The 13,001-nt window shown below is 39.6% G+C and overlaps 1 protein-coding gene across 7 annotated transcripts in view; it reads right to left on the bottom strand.

Moving 5' to 3' along the window:
• mocs2 (molybdenum cofactor synthesis 2) overlaps nucleotides 1–13,001 on the bottom strand; it is a 75,995-nt gene that overhangs the window by 57,871 nt on the left and 5,123 nt on the right. For 4 of the 7 annotated variants that reach the window (XM_033030894.1, XM_033030866.1, XM_033030876.1 and 1 more), the window contains exons 3-4: nucleotides 8,738–8,841; nucleotides 1,460–1,585 (exon numbers count right to left, since the gene is read on the bottom strand). In XM_033030894.1, coding sequence (XP_032886785.1) covers nucleotides 1,460–1,585; nucleotides 8,738–8,841 — 230 coding nt within the window. Of the gene's footprint in view, nucleotides 1–1,459; nucleotides 1,586–3,638; nucleotides 3,647–8,737; nucleotides 8,885–13,001 lie in introns of those variants that run through there. The other 3 variants (XM_033030888.1, XM_033030900.1, XR_004413672.1) reach the window with 2 other exon arrangements.

Below are 13,001 nucleotides of genomic sequence, written 5' to 3'. Positions count from 1 at the left end.
CACAAAAATCACTTCTACTACTCTTGTCACTCAAGACGATTGCCTATACCTTTACAAATAATTCACAGAAGCAAAAACGCTGCAGGCAAAAAACTAAATTAAACATGTTGGTAGGAAACTTGAATCTACAATGGATTAAAGGAAGTTATTTACAGAACTTGAAGACTGCATAATACTTTCCAAAATAATTTCCATTCAACCAAAGTTTGTGAGAAGTGACATGGGGTCAAGATATTGTCAGGCTTGTATGAGTCTGACACAGAAAAATTAATGGTTACTCTGATTTAACAGCAAAAGCATGTCTTGCTTGGTTCTGATATTGATTGTAGCTGGAATAAGTGACTTCTCCCAGTAACGACACTCATATTGATAACCAGGCAGCAGCCATATTGCTCTTTAATGGTGTAAACATCAGCAAGTTGCTCTCCGAAGAACCTTTGAAACATGGCCTCCTATTGAGAGCCTTCAAACCCTCCCATCCCAACCTCTTCAAACAAGCAGAAGCTGCCCTGCTTGCCTCTGGCGCATTGTGATATTAGACTCAGAGGAATGGCACTGAAGCACCTGGGTCAAGGAGTTGTTGAAATCTTGAAGTCAAAACAAGTTACATTAGCTCCTGGCACTGCACCCGCTGCAGATTTAAAGATTATAAAGCTATACTAAACAGAAGTCTGAAGTAAGATAGAAAATGATGGAAACAACCTGATGACTATTTCAGCATTTTATTTTATTTCAGATTTCCAGCATTTGCAACATGCTACTTTCCAGTGAAAATAAATCAGAAATTAATCCAGAAGTACCCTTTAAACAGTGCAGAGGGAGGAGCATTTTCCATTGCTAAAAATGTTAAGACAGACATAATATGCTTAATTCATAGATCCCAAGTTACAATTAATATTTAAATATCGATCCACATACTCTGCATGTAGTGACAGCTTAAACATTGTGTGCTCAGATGTTAAACTGGAAGCAAATCAGTGCCCATGATACGCCGGAAGCTGGATGATGATGCTATATGCCTACCGCCAGGTGATGTTCATGATCAAAATGCTACTTGTTCAAGGTCAAGTTCATCAGCTACTGCAGGAAGACAGTAGAGATCAGTTGGAGCTTTGTCTGACCTTATTTGATTTGAAACCACAAAACCTTATTTGGTTCAGCGACAATACCGATATCTTATACCCATTTTTAATGGACTGTTTTCCAAACGGCCTTACCCATGTCTTGTCCCTCCTGCGAGTGATATATATGCATGAAAATGGCAATGATATAGTCATGTAGCGTAATAATTGAGTCCTCGGCATAGGACCCAGTTATTATGCTACATGTCTATATCATTACCATTTACAAACTCCACTCAACCATCAACTGGCATCTGGAACATAACATTGTCAACACCTAGAAAATTACATTATCAATCATGCTGTTCAAATGTGAGATAGACAACTCAACAGCTTACCGATAAACACAGACACAGCTCCACAAGATGGAGATTTTACTGATTCTGCTACTTCATCTGTGGAAAGCTTCTCATAAGTCACTTTTATCAAATCCTTTGGTTGGTCTTCCAGTTCGCACATGGTAACTGGAGAAAGAGAGATATAATTTAGCGAGTTGAAAAGTCATGCCATGTTGATTAAATATCAGACTGACTTTTCAGCAAAGTTGTCCCTAAATACAGTTCCACATCGAGTTATTTCAACGATTTAGAACAATCTTTTTGAAATAATTAATTAATTAAAAATGAAATGTTGATTCCATATATCCATTCTGCAACAATAATAAACGTAAATGGGGGCTCTAATCCTTGGATATTGTGATTGAAAAAATAATTTCAAGCTGTTTAATGAACTGTTTTGCAACTTAACTTGCTGACAGAGAACAAGAACATGCCAATAAATATCTAAAAGAGATATAACTTTTCTAAGTACTTCACACTACATCTCAACACACCCAACATAAAGGGCTGGAGCACAAGATAAGAACTCTGGTATTGGGGAAGTGTGTTAACGTTCGGTGCAGATTAGTTATCACATGAAGTCAGAGAGGCTGGCCAAATGGACCTTCCTCATGCTGGAGGATGTACTAGGGGAATTCCATAAGGACAATAGACATTAGACAATAGGTGCAGGAGTAGGCCATTCGGCTCTTTGAGCCAGCACCACCATTCAATGTGATCATGGCTGATCATCCACAATCAGTATCCAGTTCCTGCCTTCTCCCCATATCCCCTGAATCCGCTATCTTTAAGAACCTTATCTAGCTCTCTCTTGAAAGTATCCAGAGAACCGGCCTCCACCGCCCTCTGAGGCAGAGAATTCCACACTCACAACTCTCTGTGTGAAAAAGTGTTTCCTCATCTCTGTTCCAAATGGCTTACCCCTTATTCTTAAACTGTGGTCCCTGGTTCTGGACTCCCCCAACATCGGGAACATGTTTCCTGCCTCTAGCGTGTCCAAACCATTAATAATCTTATATGTTTCAATAAGATCCCCTCTCATTCTTCTAATTTGCAGAGTATACAAGTCATGCCACTCCATTCTCTCAACATATGACAGTCCCTCCATCCTGGGAATTAACATTGTTCCCTCAATAGCAAGAATGTCCTTCCTCAAATTTGGGGACAAAACAGCATACAATATTCCAGGTGTGGTCTCACTAGGGCCCTGTACAACTGCAGAAGGACCTCTTTACACCTATACTCAACTCATCTGGTTATGAAAGCCAACATGCCATTCGCTTTCTTCACTGCCTGCTGTACCTGCATGCTTACTTTCATTGACTGATGAACAAGGACCCCCAGATTCCGTTGTACTCCCCTTTTCCCAACTTGACACCATTTAGGTAATAATCTGCCTTCCTGTTTTTGTTACCAAAGTGGATAACCTCACATTTATCCACATTAAACTGCATCTGCCATGCATCTGCCCACTTACCCAACCTGTCCAAGTCACCCTGCATTCTCATAGCATCCTCCTCACAGTTCACACTGCCACCCAGCTTTGTGTCAACTGCAAATTTGCTAATGTTGCTTTGAATCCTTCATTCTCAATTATTTATTATCTATATTAACGACTTGGGTAGATGATAAAGGTAAGTTTGTTGACGACACAAAAATAGGCAGGAGAGCATGCTGTGGTAAAAATATCTGCATTACCCAACAGGATGTTGATAGGCTGCAAGAGGTGGTGAAATCGTGACAAAATGAAATTTAACGTGGGAGGAAGTCTGTCATACACTGCACTAGTTTGAATCAAAAAACAAAACATTATCTAATCGAGTACAGAGGGATCTAGCTCTTTTGATACATGAAATCCAAGAAGGTAGCATGCAAGTAGTGGGTAGTTAGGAAATAAATCGCATATTTGCCTTTATTGCAAATGGGTTGGAGTTTAGAAATAGAAATGTATTGTTGCCAAAGTACAGTTTTAGTGAGGCCTTGCCTGCAGAATGACATTAAGTTTCGGCTCTCTAATTTGAGAGAGATTACACAAGCATTAGTTTTAGTTAAATTTAATGATACAGCGTGGAAACAGGCCTCCGTGTTCACACCGACCAACGATCCTCGTACACTAAAAGTATATCCAATACACTAGGGACAATATACAATTTTTACCAAAGCAAATTAACCTACAAACCTGTACGTCTTTGGAATGTGGGAGGAAACCGGAGCATTCAAGGAAAACCCATGCAGTCACAGGGAGAAAGGGGAGAATGAGAGGTGACATTATTAAATCATATCAGAAACATAATCACACCTACAAATTAGAATTACTCAAATATGTGGGTGGTGAATCTGCAGAATTAATTGCCAGATGACAGCGTAGGCCAAATAATTGGGTATTTTAAAAAAAAGGTTCTTGATTAGTAAAGGCGTCAAAGATTATGGGAGATGTCAGGAGAATGGGGTTGAGAGGGTAAAATAGATCAGCCATGTTCGAATGGCAGGGCAGACATGTTGGGCTGAATGGCCTAATTCTGCTCCTATGTCTTATGGTTTTAATATTAAGAATGCCCAATGTGAATTAGAAATATTATGATAATCTGGGAAAGCAGATTAATTGCTTTGCAAAAGTAATAATGCTTTCATTTGTAATCTGACATATCTTTTCACATTAATTGTGCATACATTTATTTCCCACTGACTTAAAAGTTAAGTGTACTGCACATGAATAAATAATTTATTTTACCCTGTGCTAAGTTCTAAGAGGCTCGAGTTGAAACAGACAGTGTTGCTCTAAGCAAGTGAAATGGAGATACACATTTGATGGTGACAATGGCTCAGATTCTGATGGGTGCTCTGAACATTATCCAGATATATAAAAGTCCCATAAAATTTTGAAGAGCAAGCTGTGATCCTAAGGGAAAGGTTCTAGATAAATATACTTTTCCCCATAACTAATGTCAATTCAACCAATTTTATTTATGTAGTGATCTGCTAAAGATGTATTATTTTAGAAATTAGTCATTTGAAGTAAAAATAAATAATAGTTAAGGTAAAAAATACTGGGGTTATTCATCCTATATGTTGATTCAAGAGACTTTCTCCACGTGGCTGATTTATATTCCGGGTGAGGCACATCTCTCTCTATCAATGTATTAAGCTTCTGACTAGTTACTGTAAAGGAGCAAGACACAAAATGCTGGAACAATTCAGTGGGTCAGGCAGCACCTGGTGAGGGAATGGAAAAACAACGTTTTGGGATGGGGCCCTTCCACTCCCTCCCTACAGGAGATCCTTCTTCCCTGTGGTTATCAAATTGTACAACGCCATCTCCTTCTGTCATGGAGTAGACCGACACCCCTCCCCCCAAAACTTTGCACATCCCCAATCCTTTCCACTCTTCATTTTAATTTCATGTATCTTGTATATTATGACTGTTGGTAGATTAATTTCCCTCCTGGGATAAATAAAGTTCTATCGTATCGTGAATGCTGCCTAACCTGCTCAGTTCAGCCAGCACTGCTGTGCACAAGATTCCAGCATCTGCAGTTTCTTGAGTCTCTACTGTAAAGGAGTTCTCCTATCTGTCATTGCTCTACTCATTAGTACCATTTACCACTAGAATGAATGACAGTAATGGTGAGCACATCTGAATGTTTTGAAAAGTTAAACAAAATAATTGCTTTTAAGTGTACAGGTCCATGATGTTAATGAAACTAAGTTTGCAATATTTTGTAAAACCAAACACACGATGACTGTAAAATCAGTAATTACAATAATAGTTGTATAGTTTCAAGTTGCACAAATAAAGAAAGTTGAGTACTTTAAAATATACTGATTATTAAAATTTACAGTGAGTAAATACATTGACTCTGGAAGTTGCCCAAGAAAGCAAGACTCGTGCAATGTCATTGTGATAAATAATGCTAAATGCAATCCATTCGATAACTTAACCATTGCAGGTCCTGTCTTCGTTCACCTTGCAGTTCAACTCACGTTTTCAAAGTGCATGCTTTTCATATAATTGTACTGTCCGTAGCTCTAAACCTCCTCTCAATCTCTTTTGTTTAGCACATTTGCCATTTGCCTTGTCTTCTTCATATCTCTTATTTCTGTTGGATTAGTCTTCTCCACATGTATTTACCATCCATAGTTTCATGAATGTTTTATATTCACTTATTTTGTAATTCATCTATCAGAAATCTGTAATAGCCATCCTTCATCACTAAAATTGTAGGACAGAAGTCAGATTATTGCATTAGGGAGAGACCTGGACTTATACTGTAAGTGAATGAGTGATAGAAACAGTGGTCCCTGTTTAAAGATGCAAAGCTGTTGACATTTACATACATTAGTTATGTATTATTGAGCTGCCAGATGAGCTCAATGTATTCTACGCACACTTTAATAGGGAGAACATTTATGTGCCTTCCCGGGCCCCCATAGCCCCCAATGGTATTACAATCTCGGTCACAGAGGCTGACGTCAGAAGATCCTTCAACCTCTCTTTACTGAACACGGAAGGTCATAAGGTCATAAATGATAGGAGCAGAATTAGGCCATTCGGTCCATCAAGTCTACACCGCCGCTCAATCATGGCCGATTTATCTCTCCCTCCTAACCCCATTCTCCTGCCTTCTCCCCATAACACCCATACTTATCAAGAAACCATCTATCTCTGCCTTAAAAATATCAATTGATGGCCTCCACAGCCTTCTGTGGTAAAGAATTCCACAGATGCACCACCCTCTGACTAAAGAAATTCCTCCTCATCTCCTTCATAAAGGAACGTTCTTTAATTCTGAGGCTATGACCTCTAGTCCTAGACTCCCCCACTATCCTGTCCACATCCACTCTATTCAACCTTTTCACTATTCGTTATACTAAACCTAACACATTGTGATTCTTCCCAGTTTATATTTCAAAACTATAGAAATAAAACAATAGATGACACAACATTGCTGATCCCGTCTGTTAATGCATACGAACTCTCAGTTACCATTTCTCTGCTCACTTCTTACTTTATCTTTCGTTCCTGTGTGGTGGTTTTACTCTTTCAAATTATGATCTCCAAGCAAATCAAATCAAGTTATCACCAAGTCCCCTCTTCTGAGTAGGAGCTAGGTCAGTATCAGCCATGCTTTTATGCATCAGTGCATTTCATTAGAAGATTAAATAATATAAAAATATCTGTTCATTCAGATAAATCCAGTGAAGATTCTCAAAATTACTTTCTGGTTTACCCCATATCACTGTGATACTTAATTTATCATGCTTATTTCAGCAATTCATTCTAAGTTAGTAACTTAAAGTTTGCAAGAAGAAAAAAATCTTGTTTACAACATTATAGTACTCATAATTGAGAAATATTCCAAACAATCATGGAACAAGGAGATAAAATATTTCATTCTCATTAGCGAGAACTTCTTTAATCAGAGGGTGATGAATCTGTGGAATGATTTACCCAGAAGGCTGTGAAGGCCAAGTCAGTGGATATTTTTAAGACAGAGATGGATGGATAGATTCTTGATTAGTACGGTTGTCAGAGGTTTTGGGGAGAAGGCAGGAGAATGGGGTTCAGAGGGAGAGATAGATCAGCCATGATTGAACGGCGGAGTAGACTTGATGGGCCGAATGATCTAATTCTACTCCTATTCCTTATGAGTTTAAGGATAAATTGAACAAACATGCCAATGACACCATTTCAATAGCTTTACCATAATTAGGTGTTTCTGCACCTGAAGGCAGTTGCCTCAGTTGCTAATGGGCCTGTCCCACTTACGCGACATTTTCGACGACTGCCGGTACTCATCATAGGTCGTTGCAGGTCGCCGAAATGTTTCAACATGTCACAAATCCAGCGGCGACAAGAAAGACGCTACAACTCCTTGGGCGACTGAGGAGACTACTCACGGCCATACAGGCGACACCCCGGCGACATGTCGCGGGGTGAAGAATGTATGGTCATGAGTAGTTGCCCTAAGAGTCGTAACTTGTTCTGGTCGCCGTTGGATTATCAACATGTTGAAATTTTTCAGTGACCTGCAATGACCTATGACGGGTACCGACAGTCGCCGAAAAAGTCGTGCAAGTGGGACAGGCCCAATAGACTTCAATGAGAAATACAAGAACATGCATGGCACAATGGTTCCTTTGCCACATCAGTCAGCAGCTTCTAAACATAGAAAATAGGTGCAGGAGTAGGCCATTTGGCCCTTCGAGCCAGCACCACCATTCAATATGATCATGGCTGATTTTCCAAAATCTGTACCCCGTTGTGGCTTTTCCCCCATATCCCTTGATTTCTTTAGCCCTAAGAGCTAAATCTAACTCTCTCTTGAAAACATGCAGTGAATTGGCCTCCACTGCCTTCTGTGGCAGAATCCCAGACTCACAACTCTCTAGGTGAAAACATTTTTCCTCATCTCAGTCCTAAATGGGCTACCCCTTATTCTTTAAACTGTGACCCCTGGTTCTAGACTCCCCCAAAATCGGGAACATTTTTCCTGCATCTACCGTGTACAATCCTCTAAGAATTTTATGTTTTGAAAAGTTCCCCTCTCATCTGTCTAAATTCCAGCGAATACAAGCCCAGTCGACCCATTCTTTCATCATACGTCAGTCCCGCCATCCCGGGAATTAACCTGGTGAACCTACGCTGCACTCCCTCAATAGCAATAATGCCCTTCCTCAAATTAGGAGATCAAAACTGCACATAATACTACTTTCTGATTGAAAGTGCTAACGAGCACTCTTCCTCGCAATGAAACCCTTGTCAAATTTAAGGTTATGATCATTAGCAAAATGGTGTGCCTCTATATACCCTTTCAAAAAGTTCAAATTATCTTTCTTTCTTTGTTCAAGGACCTTGAGCCTGAAGTATTAACTGTTTCTCTTTCCACGGATGCCTTCCGACCTGCTAAATGTTTCCAGATTTTTCTGTTTTTATTTTGTGTCTATTTTTAAGTGGTGGCAGAAAATGCTCGATGTTCTGGAATGATTTATGCTGCAATCCCATCCCTTTCCCAACAAAATATTTCTTCACTAGTTTGTTTTTGGTCGTATGGGTTCATTCTCATCTTGGTCATGTTTGTTTACAGTGTCATCTACAGAAGAATAATATGGCTCCGTTTAATAAAGACTCCAAGCCAGGTGGAAAAGGACGAAAGGTAAAGCTCAGAAGACATGGATCAACTGAATCACTGGACCTGGCCAAAATTAAAGAATCAATCAGGAGTTTTAACATACGGCCTCCTGCACCTGAAGTTATATTTGAAGAGAAGTTGGAAATACCTGCGTATGTGAGCCAGGAACTAGCCCCCACTGATGGGGGGGATGACGGCAATCTCGTCGCCTGGCTCGAGGAACAGAAGCTGATCTCCCAGGACGATGTATACCTGACGAACAGCAAGAATGACATGATCTCTTATGGTACCAAGCCTGTGGATGCGGTAAGAAAGAAAAAATATGCTACATAAATATGCTACGTAACTGTGTCGTTTAATATATGGGATTGAATTGTATTTATTTTAACTTGTACCAATGATTGTCTTTTAAAAACAAAGTGATAGCCATCATTGCCAGGCCAGAAAAATCTCCATCTCCAAAACCTGTCTACGTTTGGCTAAGCCGTGTGTCCTAGGTTCACTAACCATCAAAAGTGATATTCCATAACATTCACAATCATTTTTAAAACTATTATAACTCAGGGCAACAAAACAAAAATATTAAACGATAGAAATAGACACAAAAACTATAAAAGTCAATTTTTTTTTATAAAGGCATGATTTTATACCTTTTCTTCCTCAAAGCTATTCCTCCGTTTAAAAGAATAGGTTGCTAGTCCAATGCATAACCTAATCTGTTCAAGGCACAAATTTATCAGAGCAAGTACCAGCAAGTCATCACCAGTCCTGACCTAATTTGTGCAAATATTCCACAAAACCCTCCTCAGAGCAGCTAGAATGCTCACAATTTCCCGATTTGCATGGGATCCTGAATATGGTGACATTCACTTAGAGAAATCCTGTCTATTCAGCATAGAATTAGTTCCAGGTCAAGCAGCCAAAATGTGTAGGAAGGAACTGCCGATGCTGGTTTATACTGAAGATAAGTGCAAAATGCTGCAGTAACTCAGCAGGACAGGGAAACTGCCGAGTTACTTCTGCATTTTGTGTCTAGGTCAATATATCCAAAATTCATCATGAATATTCCTCAGACTTTCTTGCCGCTCCCCATGGGAAAGCATAAAGTACCAGCAAATGTCTTTCACATATCAAATTGATGAGGCAGATGAAGTCAATAACTGTGCATGTAGACATTTAGCCGCAAATTTATATTTATATTTATATTTCATATAGTATGACCTAGTCACAACATTAGAAGAAATTAGCACAATATTTACAATCACAAGCAAGTTAGAAATACTTTCCCTACACACACTCCAGGACAGCGAACACGACTGAGGGAAAACAGCTGACTCGGGGCCAAGTGATAGTCACTGAGTTATACAGCATGGAAACAGACCCATCAGCCCAACCCATTCATGCCAACCAAGATGTCCCATCTAAGCTAGTTCCTTTTGCCCGTGTTTGGCCCATAATCTTTCCTATCCATGTACCTGTCCAAGTGTCTTAAATGCTGTTATAGTACCTTCTTCAACTACCTCCTCGTTCCATATATCCATCACCCTCTGTGAAGAGATCGCCCCTCAGGGTCTAATTAAATCTTTCCCCTCCGCATTAAACTTATGTCCTCTTATTCTTGATTCCCCTATCCCAAGTACAAGACTCTGTGCAGATGTTAGACACACTGGTCTATAGTTAGGCTATATAGTATGGCTTTTCTTAGCAGCCCTTCTTAAATAGGAGCTGAATCAATGGTACTCAGAACATAGTATTACTCCTCATAAATAACAGTGTTCTCAACCACTAGGGTACATTTTATGTAGGAAAGAACTGGTTTAAATCAAAGGTACACACAAAATGCTGGAGTAACTCAACGGGACAGGCAGCATCTCTGAAGAGAAGGAATGGGTAGATTTTAATGTTCAAGAAGGAACTGCAGATGCTGGAAAATCGAAGGTACACAAAAATGCTGGAGAAACTCAGCGGGTGCAGCAGCATCTATGGAGCGAAGGAAATAGGTGACGTTTCGGGCCGAAACCCTTCTTCAGGGTTTTAGTTTAGATTTTAGTTTAGTTTAGCATAGAAACAGACCTTTCGGCCCACGAAGTCCGCATCGACCAGCGATCCCGGCACATTAATGCTATCCTACACACTAAGGGCAATTTACAATTTAACCAGCCTATTAGCCTATAAACCTGTAGTTCTTTGGAGTGTGGGAGGAAACCAGAGCACTAGAAAACCTATCCAGGGCACGCGGAGAACAAACAAACTCCGTACAGACAGCACCTACAGTCAGGATCAACCTGGTTGTCTGGTGCTCTAAGGCAGTAACTCTACCGCTGCGCCACATTTAATAAGGGAATGATACAGGAAAGTAATTTAGAATAAAATAAAATATGAACTAGAATATAGAATTAGAAAAGGGACCTCAACTGTCTAGTCTCAAACCTGTATATAATTATCTTTATTTGCTTCATGCATTACAGCATCGTTAGAACTCTGCTCACATCACACTTAAACGGATCACTGATACGAGTCCAGTGCAACAAAATGGGAATTTTAAGATACAGATTTCCTCGATTTTGCTAAATCAGTTTTACTCTCAAAAACATTTATGGCGGTTTAAATGCAGGTTTAGCCCACAGTCCAAATGCAGACTAATAGAAATGTTCATTCATTTTAAATCTACACATCTAATGAGGATTATTCCAAATCTTTAATTGACTGACCCCATGTGTAAATTTAAGGGCATTAGGTCCTCGTAGATTTGTAGATTCTGTAGAGTATAAAGAAGGAACTGCAGATGCTGGTTAATACACAGGACACAAAGTGCTTAGGTAGCTCATCGGGTAAGGCAGCATCTCTGGAGAACATGGATTGATGGGTGGAAAGAAAGCTAGATGAGGGAAGAGGCAGGACACAGCATGGCAGATAATAGGTGGACACAGGCAAGCCCCCCCCCCCCCCCCCCCCCTTGGCAGAAGGGTGGAACAAAGGCCAGAGATACAAGCAGAAAATGTGAGACAGGATTGAAGAGGTGAAAAGTTGCAGGAGGGGAGGAGGCTGGGGAGGGAAGAAATATGTGGGCATCCAGGCAGGGAAAGAAAATGGAGGGGAGCGGGGGGGGGGGGGGAGCTTCGTAGGAGGTTACCTAGAATTGGAGAATTCAATGTTTATACCGTTAAGCTATCCAAGCGAAATATGAGGTACTGTTCCTCTAATTTGCGTGTGGCCTCTGTGAATGGAGGAGGCCCAGGACAGAAAAGTCATTATGGGAATGAGAAGGGGAGTTAAAATGGTTATCAACCAGGAGATCCAGTAGGCCTTGGCGGACCGAGTATGTGCTCAGTAATCGGGGTAGATAAGGTTAAAGGAGGTGCACATGAACCGCTGTATCACCTGGAATGTGGTCCTTGGATGGAGGGGAAGCAGGAGATATACGGACAGGTGTTACATCTGCTGCGGATGCAGTGAATTATGTTCAAGCCAATAGCTTTTGATTTAAAAAAAAGCAGAAATGGTATCACAGGAGAAATATTCATTGCTTTTGTTGTACTTGCGGACAAAAGTGTAATACCCAGAATATAAAAGCCAGGAAGTTATGCTGTGCCAACATAAAACATTATTTGGTTTAAATTTGAGAACTGTTTCTAATTCAGAAAGAATATGAAAGTTTTAAAGAGGGTACAGAACAGATTTGTTGAAGCAGATCCAGGCTTCAAGGATTAAGTTAACATGGTTAAATGAAAGATGCAGGTGCTGGTTTCCTTATAGAAGGGAATGCTAAGAGGAAATTTGATAATGGCATTTAAAATTATGTAATTTTAGATACAGGAAATAAAGAAAAATGGTTTCAGATGGCTAACATATTGATAACTAGAAGACAAAAGATCCATAAGCAACTCAAAGAAAAACTATTATGTGGAGCACAATTCAGATCTGAAATTCACTGCTTCAATTACAGCCTCAAAGGGAACTGAGCAATATAAAAATCTTGCAACAGGTAAAAAATTGTGAAGTAGGATTACCTCTCTTGAGAGATGGACAATTCATGAAACAAAATTATTGCTTTCTGCATTGTTCTCTTATTGCAAAAAAAAAAAAAAATTATATAGTTTATTTGGCATAGGAAAAACATCTTAATGTGTTTCTTAAGCATGTAATCTATTAAACATAAGATTTGAGGTTTTGTTGGATGCAATCAGGAGGCTAGATGAAAATGAACCAAAAGACTGTGTTTAGATTTTGGATTTGGATTTTCAAGAATGATCTGACAAGGTTATACCAAGAAGGTTGCTGAATGGGCTAACGTATCAGCAAAGATTGACTAACCGATAGAAAAATGTCAGAAATAAATGAATATTTTTCAGGTTAACAAGTTGTAACAGTGTAGTGTCATAGGGATCAGTAAAGCATCTTGCGATAACTAT

The sequence above is a fragment of the Amblyraja radiata genome, chromosome 1, assembly GCF_010909765.2.
Source record: "Amblyraja radiata isolate CabotCenter1 chromosome 1, sAmbRad1.1.pri, whole genome shotgun sequence".
Classification (NCBI taxonomy): Eukaryota; Metazoa; Chordata; class Chondrichthyes; order Rajiformes; family Rajidae; genus Amblyraja; species Amblyraja radiata.
The sequence above is the reverse complement of the archived record's forward strand: the minus strand, read 5'-3'. Positions and strand labels throughout refer to the sequence as shown.